Raw genomic sequence first — 19352 nt, 5'->3', positions numbered from 1 at the left:
TCATTGGTTGTTTTTCCACTCAGCTGCGTGACGAGTAACCGGAAATGCCTTGAATCTTACGGAAGAAAAGTAGCGCCAACTTGCAATATGGCTGGTGAGTTTCTTCGTAGGTAGCAAGCGAAACTGTTGCACTGAACTTGCACCAAAATGATTCTGCCAACGTATCCATTCGTCATTACTTTTTCATTCAACTTACTCCCCATTCAATGCCTGCCAAAAAAGTTTTCACGCTCAATCTTCTTGGTCAAAACTTCATTCCAAATTCCTATTCACTAGAATGGTTCCACTGCCAAAAGAATAGCTTTTGTTCCAAATGACTTTACTTGCCAGTGAAAGGTGAGAAAGACACCAGTATAAAATGATCAAACCAGGACAAGCGAAATAGTGGCATTTTAATACTTGCATGTGCCATGTGCACTATAAATTTCAGTATAGTATGCAACATTGACATGAAATCATTTGGAAATAATTTTCAATGAACATCACATGCCACTACATCGAATGCTACAGGCTGACACAATCTATTTTAGGTGCCTTTATTCACAAACGGATTAAAACGTCAGTTTGTATTTTACATTTAAAAATGTCGCTTACTTCACAATGTATATAACTATTTTCAGAAGTAATTACAGTTACGCTTTTTGCAGTAGATCCTTGTAGTATATTTAGTGTTACAAGCATGCTGATGGCTTGTTGATTGTCTTATACCAATCAATAATTGCTAGATTCACTGGTATAATAATTTTTTTGATGATTTGTTTAGAAATGAGCCTGACTCGGAACAAGCTGGAAGAGTTTAAGTGTTGTGCAAACAGTGCCCTTCACTTAAAACTTGGTCAGTATGAAAGTCGGTGTATTAGGAAGTGTTTATATGTGTGTGTGCGTGCTTCATATGTGAAGATTTTTATTGATGCAAAATATCTATGAAAACACCAGAAGGAGCACTAGGGAGGGAGAGCTGAGTATTAAGGAATTTGCCATACACCATAGGCTGTCACACAAGCCACAGAATACAATTTTGCAGCATTAACTGCTGCATTATGCCTGCCTCAACCAACTTAATTTATTCATAGAAATATAAAAAGGAAATTCAAAAGCTGATTTTATGGACTTTTCATAATAGTAGTTTATGATAGTATGAAATGTAATTAATCCTAATAGTAGCATAAAAAGATGCATTTGTGAAAGACAAAGAGTTTAGTTGCTGAGAACAGAGTTTCTATCCATGGAGAATTTATTAATTGTTATTGTCTTAGAAAGCTGTTCAGTATTTACATTAAAGTGCAATATAAATGAATAAAGCTTATTTGCATAGTTCGTCATGAATCTGACCTGGAAGATGACACAAAAACTTTCAAACCAGATATGACACACCAGCTGTTTGGTGATCAGTAAGTATCCTATTTTAGTGTTTGTCGTTGCTATTGTGCTGAAGTCAAGGCAAAAGATCTGTTTAGCTTTTTTATGTCATGGTAGTAAAAAGTCAAATGATTAGAAAAGTGCTTAAAATATTATTTGTATAAAACATTTCAAGATAAAAGTAAAAAAATCTCTACAGCTGGGCAGATAAATAATAAAAAAAAAATTTGATATTTAGGCAATATCTGATTGAAAAAGTATATATATATAAAGGTGTCTAGAGCTGAAAGTACAGTTTATTGAAAAATGAGAGTGGATTATATTTAAAATTCTTTTTATAATTTTTCAGGGAAAGTATTTTTGGCTACAAAGATCTTGAAGTGGACCTTTTTTACACTGCTGGAAAACTCATTCCATACCTTGGGATGAAGTATGTAGATCGTGTACCACTCAAGGGCCTGGATGGAGTTTATGTAGGTGGTTGTGTTTTGTTTTTTTATTTATTTAATTTTTTTTTTATACTTTTGTGTAGATATTTTATTATGTTGCCCTGTAAAAAGAGTGGGTAAAATTTAGAATGAACAGAAGATGGACAGCCTGACCATGACATCACGCACTTAACTTTTTAGGATAAGCTTAATTTTGTTCGTACATGTATTTGTTGATATGTTGACTCACATTTTTTTATTACATTTGTATACATTTTTTTGTAAGCATACCTTTTTTTTCCTACTCCATGTTTAATGAGGTAGCAGATCTCATGATGAAAATACAGTAAATAGTCATTGAAAAAATTCTCTGAAGCCAATCGGTTGACAAAAACTAAAGATAAGGTGTCTACTGCAAAAAGCTGCAAAATATTATTTGATGGGAGTGCTTTATGAAATAAATTTTTTTTGCTTACATTTAAACAACGCATCTGTAGTTTTAGCTGCAAGTAAAGGAAATTAAAATTCCAACATTTTCCAGGAGTGAAAATCAAACATATTCTTATGATATTTAGAAATAAAATAAAAGCATACATTGCTTTATGCAGAGAGGTAGTACTACTAGAACAATTCTAAGGATTAGTATAATTGCCTTTAGCAATTGTTTTAGCAGTAGAGACGCACACAAAAAATCTGTAGTTTTAAGCATGAAATAAAAATGTGAAGAAAAGATGCAATACCATCGCCCCTCCCCAAGAGGATTGATTTGGGTTAAATCTGAAGGTATGAGAAAGGCGGAAGAGAAAGACCTTGATTGAAGTATCTTTAAATGCATACTTATGTAGAGTCAGAGGACATTATGTAAGTCAAAGTTCAACACGAACACTGATAACAGTGTGCTGTGTTATGCAGAAAATCATTTCTGGAGGTATTCAATTTCTGTTAGTGAAAAAAAAAACAAGTGCTAAAATTTTATTTATAATGAAATAGAAAAGATAAAGCAAGTAAAGTATAACACAATAACGATGAGAATAGGCAGTTACAAGAATATAATGAATAAGTCAAAGGGGACAGTATTCCAAACTGAATCAAGAGGTGATGTCGTATCAAGCTTGCCTGCAGACTAGATGATGAACTTGAAATGGCTGATTTAAAAAAAAAAATATAATCAATCTCACACACACATATATAAACATAGGCTGGATAGTGACTTTACTTACAGGGTAAAGCTAATAATATCACACAGTGACTGGACCATTCTTTGATTTGACCTCTTTTTAGATCCCTGTGGCTGTAGGTTTAAATATACACCTTCGCTTTATTTTATATATGTAACTGCACCACACATGCAGTGGCATTTGAGATATAATTTTCATCATTAGATTGAATTATACTTGTGTTAATTATGATTATATATAAATTTTTTAATTATGATGAGCTCAAAATGAGTGTGAATGGTGTTACTAGCAAGTTTTTGAATTGTATATTTTATCATTAAAATACTTTATTGTGGTAGTTTGAATCGTAAAAAAAAAAATTAGAGGGAAAAATGGGTGGGGTGAAAAAGAAGAACTTTAATACTCATAAAATTGCCAACTTTCAAGTTTAAGGGATGAATGCAAAATTTAAATATTCAACTGATAATGCATTTTTACATAATTTTCTCTTTTTCTTGTAAACCTTTTTTATAAATTTTGGCAAAATGGGGTTGACATGACAGTGTTATTTACCACACAGGCAGATAATGTGACAGCTAAATTGATGGAGGTGATGGCTTCTGGAGTGCAGACTAACCTAGATGATTTTGTGACAGCTATACAAAAAGATGTCAATTTCAGACCATATGGAGATCTGCTACATTGTTACAAAGTTCATATAGGTAAGTTATTTTGCTTTATTTCTGCAATGTTACTACCATTGATCATGGCTGGTAATGGTAGATCATCAAAGGTGCTTTTTTTCTGTTATCAGGTGAACAAGAGAGAGAGTTTCAGATCTACAAAGCTGACATAGAGGTGAAAGGATTTAAAAGTTTCCATAACAGGCTTCAGACATTTATCTTGTTTTTCATCGATGCGGCTTCATTCATTGATGTGGACGATGACAAGTGGCGATTCTATTTGCTGTAAGGATCCTTTTAGGTATAGATGCATCATATACATTTCTAAACTGATAGCTGGAAGGTTGATAATTCTGATTTGGGAACACCCCTTTCCTTTTTATCTTGCTTTAATTTGTTGAATATCTTAGGAAATTATGTATGACAATATTTTATTAATTCTAGAACTACAGTAATTGCTTTTGCATTAAATAGATCATAGGGATTTCAGTATCTCTGATCCTTGCCATTTGCCTTTATTAAAATAGTTCTGGGAGTATGAAATTTAAATCCCATATTAATAATTGTGATGCTTATGGAGTTTTGAAAAGGCATTGTCATATGGGACAAGAAGAGTATATGTATGCAGTAGATCTTTTCAGTAAGTGGAAAAATTGTGTAGAGACTGCTTTCCTTCCTTAACTGCTGTGCTCAGTGGTGATGCTGTCTGTTGTCTATATTTGTAACTGGCTGTTTGCTGCTGTTTTTATATTTACTGTCTTGGCTGTACACAAAGTTGGATAATATGAAGTTCTAGGATGTAAATTCATGTGTTTTTAATTCTTGATGATGTTTTTACCATCTGGGAATGAGCTGACTGTTTTGAGCTGTTACCTTGTTTCTTTTTGTTTGTTTTTTTCACTTCTGTTGCAGTATAATTCAGCATTTCTGCTTGACCATTGTTGCAAAGCCTGCCTTATATGATATGCCTTATAAAATCAAAGTTTAAAAGTGGGGTAGAAAAGGTGAAATTAACTAAGGAATAAAACCTTTACTTACTGTTCGCTGCGATTGGAAATGTTCATTCACTATAAAATAAAATGGGTAAGCTGTTAGCAAGCTGTTAACACAGGGATGATTTTTGTACTGCTAGTGTTTCACAAAAACCTGGCTAAAATAGCTGATTCTCACATGTAGACAGCATTTCGTTGTTTAGGGTCAATCAGACAATGAAAAGAGTAGACTGGCAGAGCAAAGGGGAAATGTGTACTTATGTGAGCAAGAAACAGTTTTGCCCAATGTCACAGTGAAGTTCAGTCACTGCTGTCCATGACATTTGCCTGTGTATTGCTTGCCATAGATGTGTGCCACTGTCAGTGAGCACTTCTGCTGCATGCAACCAATTCATTCTCATATACAGGATCTTGAAACTACTTGAGACTCTTTCAGAATGATAACTGATTGTGATTTTAATCACTGCACACTAAGGAAAATACTTCTGAAGTATCAGCAAGTTTCGATGTACACCACCTGGTTATAGAAGGCTGAATTTATTTAACGCCAGTGTAAAGGACTACTGCTGCTGGGTTGCTTGGTTCACAATCTGGTCAGCCCCATCCTCTGTTACCAAGGCCACATACAGCACATACTCTGTTTCAGGAAATTGGTGGGTCAGTGGTACAAAGATTGTGCTGATATGCTACAGTTGCCTTGAGACCACAAACTAGAATTTTTTGTTGTTGATACTTTATTTGATGTTAATGACTTGTCTGACTGTAACTAAGCATTTTTGTGAAGATTATCTTGCAACAACAACAAAAAAATTGTTTAGAAAAGGGTTTATTCCAATAAGAAGCCTTGGATGATAAAGGCTATTAATAGGTTCAGAACAAAACAAAGCAGATTTTTAAGGATGGAGACAGTCACCAAAGGTGGCACAAAAAGAACTTAAGGCCATTTAGGACAGAAAAGAGAAATAAGGACAGGGTGAATTTTCAAGAGCATAATATAAAGAAAGTATGGAAGATATTATCAGAACTCAAAGAATGCGGAGTATGCAGATAAACTAAACACACTTTACTGTCATTTTGTCTACCATGGTTTTATGGAAGAAAGGAACAAACTGAGTGGGGAACTTAAGAAGGCTCTGGGGGAGGGTCAGGGAGTGGAAGTTATTAAAAGGGTACCAAAACACCTCTGTTCACTTATTTAATTGTTTTTACCCTTCTCCAGGTCTTTAAATAAATTGAGAGGTCATTTTGTTATGAATATTGATGTCAGAACTTGTGAATTTTAGATTCTCTGAGCAGAAGACCTCAAGTTATCTCTCTAGTGATGCATTGTTTGATATGCTGTTTACAGACATGGGTGCTCCCCAGTGAACCATACTCTTGTTTTCCTTTCATACAGCTATATGTACGCATGAAGAGTGCTTATCAGTTAAATTACTCTACAAGTGACACTGAACTTGACTGATTTGCAAATAGTGATGACTCCCACTACAGGCAGGAGATTAATCACTTTGTTGCATAATACAGTAATATTTGTTTATGAACATGGAAGAAATGATTGTTAATTTTAAAAAAGACAAGACTGTCTCTGATGAAATAGGGAAAAGTAGTAGAAAGAGAGACTTGGAATAGTTGTGTTAGTGAGACTAAGAATATCTGCACAAATGGACAGCTAGAAATGGGATATTGACATTTTCTGACATTTTATGCCCTGTGATGCTGATCTTTATGAAGGGATGTTTTTATGTTACTAACAGTAGACACAAAATTTACATGGAAAAGATTAATAAGGACATATTCTTTCTCAGATTTGAAAAGTATGTGCAAGATGGAGAGTGCAGGTATGCAACTGCTGGCTACATGACAGTCTATAACTACTATGCTTACCCTGAAAAAATCAGACCAAGAATAAGGTAAGCACTAAGTGTTTTAAAAGCTTTTGATGTATATTAACATATAGTTAATATAAACCCTACATACAACTTTATTTGCTGCACATTAGTATAACAGTGGTCAGAATTACACCATTAATCACTTATGTCCAGAGAGCTGTTTGCTCTCTTTTGTAGATGTGGGAATGGGTTTTGTCATAACTGTGTTTATAGAGAGTATTTTACCAATAGCTCATCCCCATATTTTGGTGGTTTGTATTGAGCAGTTTAATAGTGTCTAAGGTGTGATGTATGTTATACATGTTTTTTTACTTCTCGCAGCCAGTTCCTGGTCCTCCCTCCCTTTCAGAGACAGGGGCATGGAGCCCAGTTGTTGCAAACATTTTACAATGATGTCTGCCCAAGGCCTGAGGTGCTAGATATAACAGGTGAATGCTATGGTCATTAGCTAGTTTTGTGGATACATTGATAGATAGCTAACAAACTCATTGCAGGCAAACCCTAACAGTTTTGTTTTTTTAAAAAAAGAAATGAAAAAAGTGAGTATGAGGATGTCTGTAACAGCTATCACATGCCAACACTTGAGTCTTAACAGCTTAATGCAAATCTTGCCTTCAAGGCAGAATACATTTTTATGTGGGTATGCTGTAATAGACATGCTCAAAAAAGGCAAAATGCACAAAACTTAGGCAGGTGTCAAAACTAGCCTTTAACTAATTTTTCTCTTTAAAAACTGTACAGATGAAAAAAAATTAACTTCTAAGCAGTAAGAAGCCATGAACCATCCAACACTTAATCATGTCAACGATTAAAAAAAATTATGTCCGTCTAATATTGTGATGATGATGCTACTCAATACTGTTTGCAGTGGAAGATCCATCAGAAAACTTCCAGCGACTCCGTGACTTTGTGGACTGCTGCAATTGTCAGAAGTTGGAAAGTTATCAGCCAAAGTGCTTGTTAAATGGTTTTTGTGAACAAATGACAGATGAGGCACAGCAGAAGCTTAAACTTAGCAAGGTAAATGCATTTTCATCTTTTGGTCTTTTTTTCAAATGAGCCCTGGAGGATTTCAAGTTTTATAATTTGCAAAGTATTGAATCTGCTGAATCTTAATGTTAGCTAGACCTAAACTCATTTGGTCTTTTAACTCAATAAACCCAGGTGATTTAATGCATAATTCTTATTTTTATTGTAGAGTGACCAAAAGTCACAGGATGACTGTAGACACCCACAGGGCCTAGTTGTTTTTTTTTTTTTAGGTGAAACGATAAGGATTGTATCCTCCATGATATAATTGACAAAAATCCTGGTCTGACAGCCTTGTAATCTGCGATTGCTATGGAAACCAACAATGAAATAATGTAAATATCTGACAAGCATATGCCAAGAAACAGGAGTACTGCCCTGAACAGATGCATCTCACAACACATTCATTCAAAACAACACATTCTTTCAACTAAGAACACAATAATTGCCATAAGATGCCCAGGTCATATGCATTTGCTGTCCCTGGCCAAGAACTTTCACAAGACAAAGAAACAATCCCCAGTAGTTATGAACAAATGCTGTCTATTGCCAAGTGACGCTTGTCTGGTACACTAGATGTACTAGATGCAAAGTCAAAACCAGGCACCAAAATGGTCACTTTCCAGGTGGTGGTGGTGGTGGTGGTGGTGGTGGTGGGGTAATCAACATTGAACAAATAACATGGAATCAGTTACTATCTTCACATAATAAATCTTTCTTCTTAATGTAACTTTTAACCTGCATCAACTTATGATCAGATTCATCAACACATCAAAAAGATCAAATAGCTAATACAATAAACATGATTTCAGTTTTAACTCGGTAATACTGTTACATCGCTCTCTCTCTCTCTCTCCCCTCCTCCCACCTACCTTCCTTCACTATTTATTTTAATGTTTCATCTGTGTTCTCAGCTTCTTGTGACTTGGTCCAAACTTTAAAAAAAAAAAATCCAAGCATAGTGATGAACACTCAGTTCGTACTTTGTCAAAATTTGTATTCCTTGGATCCACTGTTTGATGTGTAGGCACCAGAAATACACACATTTTGTCAGAGTAATCTATGTCCCCACTTGAAGAGCCGGTGAACATAACACATGGGGCACAAAAAGATATTTCACATTAAGAAATGAAGTCACACAAATTCACTGGAGGAGATATAATCCAGAAACAGTAACGCCCTAGGATGCGAACAATAGTCCATATAAGTAAAAGAGAGCATCATAACTGGCTTAAAGCAAGAACTTTGCTACCTTTTGTACTGAAATGTTGTAATAGAAGAAATGACAATGCATCTAGTCTTCATAAGAGGTACATTCCTAGTGTGAATTAGATCGCACAATAAAGTTGTCAGGTCTTCAGCTTTTTTGGTTGGGCTTGTCAGCAAAAGAAAATTTTCTGTCTTGGACTTCCTTGGACAGACAATAAAATTTGATTTGAAAATAATTTTTTTAAGTTGCAAAATTGCTTGATTTTTTTATTTCAGCGGCAGGCTAGACGTGTCTATGAAATTTTAAGACTGAAGATTACAGATGAAAGCAATCCATCAATGTACAGACAGTACAGGCTGGACCTTAAACGCCGCCTTAATATTCCTTTTCAGGTGAGGCATTGCTTTACTTTTTATTATGATGCATTCATTATGAAGTATGTATTTTTTGAATTTGATAATTTAATTTTTTATTTTATAAGATTTTTTCCCATTTTACTGTGTAAAGCCAAGTTGGTCGCTCATTATTTTGACCCCTTGTTATCTTGTTGCTGATGTTGCAACTCGAGAGTGCACGAAATTAAATCATTTTTGTGTAATAAAGTATACAGCAAAAAAAAAAAAAAAGTATATCAAAAAATGTCATTAAATACATCAAAGTATTTAAACTCAACCTTTTCTACCTTAAACCCCTTTTGACGCACTACCATTCTTGCAATTTAAAAATGCGTGTCCAATTGTCTTTTCAAAAATATTTCTGCTTTCAACATTCTATTTTCTTGATATTTGTTGGTTTCCATAAGTTTGTCCAACTTTTTTTCTCTTCATTTTCCATTTCTACAGGTTAATGATGGCTATTGGGTTTAGAAATGTAAAATCAAATATTAATGTTACCATAAATCAAAGTTTTTTTTGTTTTTAATTTTGTTTTGGCATCAAAGACATTTATTTTAGGAGGCATTAAATGAAGTCCAGCATAGACAGTAGCACTGATCAAGTAGGTGTAAGAATGTGACTTATATTGGAAGTATTAAAACTGCTTTTGGGATTTTAATTTTTCTGATATTTTGTTTGAATTTTTATTTGGAACCATTGCTTACTGTTTGTTTTTTTTTTTTGTAAATCTAAAGCTATATAGTGGTGCAGTCATCACAAGTAAATATTTGTATCACCTTTGTATCTGCAGAAAAGTCGACGAGATTTCAAGAAGCTGGAGCGAGCACTGGGTCCTGAGGAATTAGCACAGACCATGAGCTGCATGACACAGGAACAGCGTCACTTAATCCTGGAGAAGAATTTTCAGGAGCATGTCCAGATGTACCGTCAAGTTATTGATAGATTAGCTGCCCTGTCCTTCAGCTCAAATTCCTAGCACAATGTCTTTAAGTCATCTGCAGATTGCACTGTTCAGCTGCATAATTAAAAAGTGTTGTGTATCTTGTTAAGAGTGTTACTATTTCACCTATTATTGCTTCCTGGTCATGTTTGTGGTGTGCTATAATGCATCTGCAGTCAGCACCAGGTTGGCCTGGTTTGTATTAATGGTGTCTACGGGTCTTGGGACGGTCAGACTAAGGGGGACCAGGTAAGATGAGGTTAATTGCAAAGGTTGTCATACCAGGCCTGAGTGTGAGTTTAGAAAAGCATGTTTGTTTATACATGAATGTTTGAATGTAAACTTTAAAGAAAAACGAAAGGTGATTGGTATGCGGATTGCAAAGAATTTGTGCGTAATGACCATCAGATGCCTGGAATGTAGTTTTTCTCTGAACTACACCTGCACTTGGAGCTTAATAAGTTTCTATGTTATGGTTAAAATTTAAGTTATTGCCTTTTTGTCCACTGTACCCTTTGAGTAGCTTGTAGTCTGTATGCTCAGCATTGAACAGTAAAATTGGTTGATATCAAGTTCTTAACCATAGGTTTTAAATACAGCTTCCTACATCTCGTATGCTGTAATTTCTGAAATGATAAGCATTAGTCTTAAGGAATACCACAAATATTATTTAGCTCCTTTTGAGCTATTAGGCTGGAGTGATCCAATATTTTAGTTGCTGTTTCACTCTGATAAAATGCTGCATATAAATGGTTACAGTTGTCAGTTTTATGATTGCACTAAAGATGTTTGTGGGGTGTGTGATTTTCTGCCCTCTGGAGAATTTTTGACTTAACTGTGCTATTGTTATCTCGTTAAGAATGTAAGCTGTATTACCATAAAGCTTTAGTACCTTTCCATGATTTAAACCCTGGGTTCAGTTGACAGTTTTGAGGGCTTTTAGAGTTTCTTGTTTCAGCTGTTGCTTAGCAGTGTTTGCAATTGTAAACTTAATTCAATAGTCAACATGGACTGAATTTATAGCTGTTGGCTAATCCTTTATTGACTGTGGCCACATGACAAACCATTTGGTTGCAAGAAGCAATGTATTCGTGAACTCAAATTAGTGCCTACCAATGTTTATGGTAGTGTCCCCTTAAGTACTCAAGCCTGTGGCAACAGATGGCAGTGATTATTTTATTTAGAGCAAGACAGACCTATTTTGTGGAGAGCTTTTTGTGATGGGATTTTATTTATAAATGCTAATGTTCGTAAAATTTAGATTTAGTAATCAGCACATCTGAATACCATTGTTTTAATTCTAGCTGAGGCTCAGGCCCGATAGCTTCAAACTTTTTGTTGTACTTCACCATTGCTTTGTGTGATGGCTCGAATAGATGATACAATGGTTTTCCCAACATTTGATGTCCCTATTTGACACATCTGCCAACAGCTTAACCGTCAATTAGCATTTACTAGTCAGCTCTTTGCCAACATTGGTTAAGTGTATAGTCAGTTAATTGACGAACAGCCCATGAAGACAGCCCCTTATTTACATTTAGAATATAAGGAAGAAAGCTAAACTTTTACACAAGAAATTTTAACACAGAATAGTATTTCAATGGATTTATCCTGGTTCAGTAGTATGCTTAAGCACTTGTAATGATAATAGGAAGTGCTGGGTTCTGGCTATGTGGTATCTGTAGGTCTGCTTTCTTTGCATTGTCCTTCCCCTCCACCTTCTAACTCATTCCACAGAAAAGCATGGACATATCTGCCAGTCTGCTTATAGCCTGTTGCAGCTAGGATTTCTTAGATTGGTATCTTTAGGGTGCATAGGTTGGCCATATTTGTTGCAGATGTTTGGTTTTGATGGTTTGATGTTCCATTTATGTCACTATTTTTCATGCTGATTTGTCTAAGGAATCTCAAGGCATGTATTTTTGGCTTTTTTTGTGGTTTCTGGAAAGAGGGTTTATTTTCAGTCCAGAATTTTAGTTTTCCTTCTCCCACCTCAACCTGCACCTCTGTTCACCAGTATTATGTGAACAAAAATTAGTTGTTATGTTTTCCACTTTTATAGTACATGCTGGAGTTGCAAGCATTTGAAAGAAATAAAAGGCTAGATCACATTTTGTGGACCCTTTCTTCACAAAATACCATTGGCTTCACAACATGAGTAATCACATAACAACAGACAAACCACATTAACAGAAATAGTTGAACCTCAATATGGTAGGACAAATTCTTCTGAGGAATCTTCAAACCACTGACATTTAAGTAATAATTAAAAATGCACAGAAAAAAATTTGCCTTTAAATTTATTTGTTAAAACATAAGCAACACAATAGTACATCATTTCAAGGTGTTAAAATCTTGATCACCAACAGTGCTATTCATTCTGCTTTCCAGAAAACTCACAAATCATCTGTTTCAGTCATGTCTGTCCCTAAAAATCCACCATCTAACATGTTTAAAAGATCTTCTGTGTCCATGTTGGTGTCCAGATTATATTCGGAAGACAACAGACTTGTTCCATTATTTCCAAAGTCTGCTGAGGCAGACAAGACTTCAAGATTGCTGGCATAGGCTGCACAATCTACACTGTCATTGGGATTATCTGACTTGGCTTCACCTCCTTGATCGTCGCATCGTGTCCAGGAAACAGCAGCATCTCTCCTTGACATTTTTCTGCTAGTTTCTGACTCTGTCTGCAAAAGTAGAAACACTGCACAAATGAAGGTATAATGCAAGATTATGCACAGTCAACCTTGCTACATGAAATTTCCCTTTCAGCTGGACAATATGCATTTGATAAACAGCGGTGTTCTACTATATAGCTGCAGCGTTGCTCACTTTCCAGCTATAGCTAGGCTACACCAGCCACACTGTCGTGCTGAGCCTATGAAAGGCACACAATGAGAATTGCAACATCTTTCTCAGTAAATCAAACCATTCTAGAAACTGGTTACTATATAAATGTCCCTGACCACTTCGTTTACATTAGCAACAATTGAAATCAGTGGTAGTTTTGAGAAGGAAATACTTATTGAAGACGAATACTAAAAAATAAACATATTGACCTGAGTAGCCCTGGCACTGCTGGCTTGATCATTTGTAAATGCTGCATGGCGTGGACAAAATGGAATTCATCCAGACTAAACACAGGTTCAGAGCATGCATTTCCACGGAAACTGCAAGGCCTAAAAAGCACCTGATGCACATCATTTAGGATATCTACTTTTTGATTAAGGTACAACCATGAAAATACAAAAGAAACTTTTCCAGAATTTATCTTGATTAATCTTTTTTTATATAACATGACTACACAAAAATATGAACGAGTATATTACAAAATAGTGCCATCGCTCTGCATGCAAAAGTAATGCTACTAAAGCTTTCTTCTGCAATTTGAACTAAACTGAATAAAATATTCTCATTGATTTAAAGGAGCAGAAAACCAAAGATCTGATGAACTTGTTTAGATACAAATCAGTTTATAATCTTAAGATCCAACACTAACTCTTCAAAAAAATAAGTGGAGAGCAAAAATAAGATTTGGTCACGATGTAAAAAAAACCATTTTATCTGGATTATATGTCATTTACCCTGATAAGTATTATAATGATGAAACGCTATTGTCAAATGGTATTTTATTAAAATTCTGTTTACATTTTTATCTGTACAAGGACACTCAGTTTCCTGAGAGCACTTGTGTTCACCTACAAAATAACATTAAGAGAAGGAGAAAAAAAATAAGCCAAAGGATACGCTTTGAACAATATTTTGACAATGGTACTACCCTTCTGTTACACCGACCATCACTGGTTGCAGCTATGCAACGTGTAAATGTTGGAGGACGATAATTGATGCCTTCTGCTACAGCTATGCGACGCAAATTGCATTTCTGGTGTAAAAGGGCCTCCTGCACACACAGTTGTGATGAGGTAGTACTCTACTCACCAGTGAAACAAATGTTACCATGGAACTTTTTATTCAGCAGCAAAGCAGATATTAGAACCAAAAAAAAAAATTAAAAAGCCTTTTACATAACACTTTGACATAAAGCAAAACTATACTCGTCCACACCAGGTAAAATTGCTGCACCTTTTCATTGTTTAACATACCTTCCCATAAAATCTGTGATATCGCTGCATGGCTCTCAGTCTTGAATATTTTTTATGCTGACTGCTATCATTCTTGTAAGCACGAATGCTCCCTAAGAAAAGAAAACATAATTCTTGCTTTATTTGCTCCACGTTGCTGACTTTAAGTTGTATAAATTTCTATCCCATCAGAGCCCTTTCACTGAAAATGTGACTCCCTGCTCAGCACCTCATAGTGGAAGACTGTACATGAGGAACCATGAATATGATTGGTGTTTAGATTCCTCATCAATCGCAAGCATATGCCGGCTTGAGTATTCTTCCATATCAAGGCACTATCAAATTCATTTCTCATACAGATAATAACAGTTTCACAAATGTCTTAACCCCACTGAGTAATGAAAAAGGAACTACCACTACACTATGATCTTCCCCTCTTAATGTCATTACTACTTTGACCATGAACATGTATTTTTATGCACAACTCATTTACTATGTAATGTGTTAAATGGGAGTCTAGAGATGCATGCTCTTTCCTCATTGTTTTTCATGCTACAGCCAGCTATCATACAAACCCAAATAGCATAACATGATTGGGTCTCAAAAACTTACATAACCCATCCCAGGTGAGAGAATTTCTTAGAGTTTTCTTCTCTAGTAAGTTCCAGTACATAAGTGTACAGATCACTCATGGTTAAGGTTTTAAATTAGCCTGTAACTTTGTGTGATCTGTTTTGATCAAAAAGAAAAATGCTTGAGCAACCCCTTCCATGGGATTGGTGTGCTGCACATTGCTAGATGGAAGAGGCATTGCAACTAGTGCCAAGTGATTTATTATGAGCTTGTACTCAGAGAATGAAGATTAGCTGTCCTTTCTTCTCTTGCTTCTATTTTCTGATTCAAAATAAATGAACACTTTGATCACATGAGAATGACTGTAGCATTAGTTAGTTAGGCAATAGTATTATAATTCCAAGCCCTTTCAAGAGATGTAAAGATGAAAAAGCATCATATCAAAGTACTTTTGCTAAATTACCTCACCTAATATTTCATGTTCTTGTTTGTATGCTTGCAAAAACTTGCGACGTTTCTCCTTCAGCACATGTTGTAAACGCTTAAACTGTTCAATGTATAGGGACTGAAGACGAATCAGTTTGTCCCGCAACAGCAGTGCAACCTCTTCTTGACTGTAAACACCTGCATGCCTGCTCACAAAGTTAATTTACAACAAATAAATAAATAAATAAAAAGGAAAAAAAAAATCATAGCCAGACCCAATATTGTTCATGCCTTCAGAAAAGTCCCTTGCTGAAAATGGACTTAAATGAAGTGGTAGATTAAAGGTGATAAATAAAATTACAGTCAGAAGAACTTGCGACAGAAACTGATCTAGGTGATGTTGGGTATTCTGATCTAGTTTTCTTTCATCTCACACCTTTAAAAAAAAAAGAAGAAAATAGACCACTTGACCTACTTCAGAGGATCTTCCTGGTCACTGTCAATGCTCTCCGCATCACTGTCGTTGTCATGCCGCCATGCCTGGTCTACCAAGGGAGCCTCAGCATCAGAGTCCGAGGAGCTTGCATATTCTGTTTTAAGAAAAAGGCCAGAACTCAGATTCTATTTTCCAAGTTTTTTTTACACAGAAAATTCCAAGATATTGCTACAGATGATCACCATGGTGATCATATTATACAGCTACAAAAAAGTGCAATAAACAATTCTAAAAAATGTCTATTTTTAGTTATATGTTATTAAAACATCCATCAATTTTATTGGTAAATTTATGTACATATCATTTAATCTTACCAAGAGCTCTGCTGGCCATACTGTCATATGGCAGGCGCAACGCTTGCCATCTGTAGTAGCATCAGGGCCAATGGTATTTGAAGAGCCTAACTCTTCTAAAAGTGTTTCTGCTGTCTCAGGTGGACGTTGTTTACGACTTGCACGCTGTCTTGCTAATGCTGTTTTCTTGGCATGCTCCATGCAGTATCTGCTATGAATGAACAAAAGAATATGGATTCATTTATATTAAACACTATTGTCAATTTCTTAATATATCTAATAATAATTTTTTACTTTGTTGGCAATGTTTTAAAAAGCAATGAGGTCTACTTCCTTATTATTTATCACAGTAATGTCCCTAACTGGCTAGACTGCTCTCATTACTTTTCGTCTTTGCCTATTGATCTTGATGCAAGTTAGAGTCTGATCCCAAATTGTGAATCTGTTATGCCATTTTTTATGTTCCTGGACTAATTTCTGGGTCTGTGCCACTTATCTTCTCTTTTTTAGGACCATTTTATTTCTACTGTCACATCTGTGCCCTCTTGCTATTATTTTGATTTTGGATCTGTGCATCAGCAGTGTTGATTTCTGGTTCCTCTTTCTGCAATTGCTCCAGAAAGTTTTGATGTTCAGCTTTCACAACAAGCTTCATGTGTAGGGAGGTCCAGAAAGCTAAGCTAAGAGTTGTGTGGATGGAATGATATTTTGGTCTGCGAATGTTAGGCCCCTTCATCAAAGATAGTAAGGTGAGCTCCTATACAAAAACCATACTGATTTAAAGATTCCATGCAATGTGCAACTGGCAAGACTGCATCTATTCACATCTATTCAAAATGTCATTCGCCTTCTGTTCAACATGAATAGCTACACTACCAGGGCATGGAATAAACTGCTTTTGAGACCAGTTTCTATTACTATATCTGTATTACTATGTTCATTTTACAAAAAGTGCTTTGATCCAGTCTGGGGCGGTGGGGTAAAAAGCTATATACATCGACTTTATTATTATCAATTTTCAAGGTATGCATTCCCCAATCTCAGTTTACCTCTATAATTGATGTACATACCCATCTTTTCTATCTGACTTTGGAGCAGCATTTGCGCACCGACGACTGGTCTTTGGTGCAACATAACTACATTGCTTGAAAGGACTAGACTTGTCTTCTAGAATATGCTTGATGCAGTATTCATAGCCATCAATTCGGTTCTGAGTGCATGTTCGATGACTGTAACCACACTGCTGACCTTCTGCAACTGTTCGAACTTTCATGTTGCGTATGAGGGCAGCTTTTCCTCGCAACATGACCATAGTCAACAGTTACTTATTACTGAAAAATATAAGATTTAGGCATGCTCTGAATTTTTTACATGAATGCAATATGAAACAATATGCGACCTGCATAAAATGCATCACAATAATGATTTTTCTTTTAATATTTTTCATTGCTGTCTATTAAATGGTTTCAGATCTATATAAATTATGAACATATATTCTTTTTCTAGTAACCAGATGGTGCTTCCTAGTCCATGCTTAATAGGAAAAGCAAGTCAAATGGTAAGTTGGGCATGATAGATGCTGACATTCTGAATTATGGTGGGTAGCAAAACTATTGTTTACTTAAAATATCATCATTGTAAAGAGATTTCATCTTAACCCTTTTAGAACTGCATAAAAATAAAAAATAAAACATTGGCATATTTCTTTGAAGACATCAGTGGTTTTCATACTTTGCTGCTCCCAGGTAAACATTAGACCGCGAAAGTTACATATTTTTGGAAAGGAGAAAACTAAAACTTTGCAACAAAAGTAATGAAAATTGCCTTCCTCATGCTTCCTGACAAAACCACGCTTATGGCCTACCGTGCTAAGAGGGTTAAAGGGAAAAGCAAATTAAATATTGTACATGAATGACAGATTGGCCTGACAACTTTTTTCATAATGATTGCCATATCAAAGCGCACGGTAGCTACAATGAAACTATATTATTTGCAACAACATACTCTGTCATGCCCATATATTCTCTGGTGGCTCAATTTTCATTATTGTGCTTTTTTCATCACTGCATGATCTCCAAACTCAGGATGCCAGTATTTCAACAAGTCTGTTCCCCCCCCCAAATTTGGAGAATACACTTGTCAACTTTTGTGCTTGATGGTTAGCCCTCTTGGTGCAATGGGCCATGATCGTGGCTTTCCCGGTGGAGTGCCATGGACCACCGAAGTGGCTCTGCTCAAATGACTCAATGGTAAACTGCCAATTTTCTTGGTTTTTTGCTGTCCATTAAGTTTTTTACTCAGAGAAGCAATAATAATAAAAAAAAACTTCATCCATTGTTAAGGTGAGCAGACGTTTCGGGGGCGAAAGCGGGACACGTGCCGATGATGGTGTCGTCACTGTCAAAGAACGCCGAATCAGCGTACGGTATTCCGATTTTTAAAGACAACCGGGACATTTGATGGACTTGCCAGAAAGCCAGAAAGCGGGACATTGGGCGTCCCGCCCGATGAGCAGGAGGGACACGAGGTCAAAAGCGGGACATCTGGTCACCTTACCCACTGTCGTCTTCGCAGTCTTGAATTATAAGCCAGTCATTGTAATGTTACATTTTGTTCTTAGTGGGTTAAATACTTCACCTAAAACATTTCCCCTGTGGTGATGTCTGTTATCTGATTAACTTGCTTTTCCCTCCAACCTCAAAAAAGCATATGTTCAAATTTTATAAACTAAAAATAAGTAAAAGTGTCGTGTCTGACAAGCAGAAATTAAAGGAGGGGGTAATGTTACACAAAGATTAGATTGTACAACACTACAGTAGATCAGAATTACAAGACTGGTACCCTTACTGGCCCAGAGTGCTGTTTTTAATATTCAGACTATGACCTTCCCATCAAACACATGAGAATAACGTTTTCTTTGCTGTCTTTTGTCAGTTAACTGTCACATTGGATTTAAGTTTGTGCAGGACATGGTTTAATGAGTTGCGTGTCTTTTGCCCCTGACAATGAGCAGTCACCAGGTCACGTGGGGCGGTTTCGACAACGCCACATGGGAGCGTCAAAATAACCGTTATAATTAAAGTTTATTAATGTTGTAAGTGTATGAAGGTATAAGGTACAAAATTATGCGTTCAAGACTGTAATAAGTGTATTCACTATTAAAGATACTCTACGCCAGCAAGCTTCATTTGCAACATGAACTTACCCAGTTGCCTGTAAAATTAGTTCAGATGTAAAATGTAACAAGAGTATCTATAATCTCACATCAGTGGTTTTGCGATGTGCCTTGAAAACTCAGAATGATCCGCTTGTCCTTTGTGCTAGAGTCACTGAACAAATTTATAGCAATGTTCTCGCTCAGCTAAAGTTTACGTCATCTGGCCAGAGCTTAATTCAA

General features: G+C 35.8%; 2 protein-coding genes across 3 annotated transcripts; one reads left to right on the top strand and one right to left on the bottom strand.

Moving 5' to 3' along the window:
• The first annotated feature begins 12 nt into the window (after positions 1 to 12).
• On the top strand, positions 13 to 11736 carry LOC112558081 (histone acetyltransferase type B catalytic subunit-like). Of its 2 annotated transcripts, none has more exons than XM_025228274.1 (11): positions 13 to 94; positions 764 to 835; positions 1316 to 1391; positions 1709 to 1832; positions 3525 to 3666; positions 3759 to 3912; positions 6425 to 6529; positions 6830 to 6936; positions 7377 to 7528; positions 9023 to 9139; positions 9933 to 11736. In XM_025228274.1, the coding sequence occupies exons 1-11, from the start codon at positions 88 to 90 to the stop codon at positions 10116 to 10118; spliced, it is 1242 nt and encodes a 413-aa protein (XP_025084059.1). In that variant the 5' UTR covers positions 13 to 87; the 3' UTR covers positions 10119 to 11736. The 2 variants fall into 2 exon arrangements, with proteins under 2 accessions (XP_025084059.1, XP_025084060.1); XM_025228275.1 differs by lacking the exon at positions 13 to 94 and adding an exon at positions 191 to 336.
• Positions 11737 to 12365: 629 nt separating this feature from the next.
• Positions 12366 to 19296, bottom strand: LOC112558082 (KAT8 regulatory NSL complex subunit 2-like). Its single transcript, XM_025228276.1, is given in 10 exon segments — positions 12366 to 12772; positions 13145 to 13298; positions 13833 to 13986; positions 14189 to 14280; positions 15209 to 15372; positions 15642 to 15756; positions 15977 to 16015; positions 16018 to 16166; positions 17026 to 17286; positions 19161 to 19296. Coding segments are annotated over 9 exon segments (1221 nt in total). The 5' UTR covers positions 17268 to 17286; positions 19161 to 19296; the 3' UTR covers positions 12366 to 12660.
• Between the last annotated feature and the right edge of the window lie 56 nt (positions 19297 to 19352).

Source organism: Pomacea canaliculata, linkage group LG2 (genome assembly GCF_003073045.1).
Source record: "Pomacea canaliculata isolate SZHN2017 linkage group LG2, ASM307304v1, whole genome shotgun sequence".
Taxonomy (NCBI): domain Eukaryota; kingdom Metazoa; phylum Mollusca; class Gastropoda; order Architaenioglossa; family Ampullariidae; genus Pomacea; species Pomacea canaliculata.
This window is presented reverse-complemented; position numbering and strand designations above follow the sequence as displayed.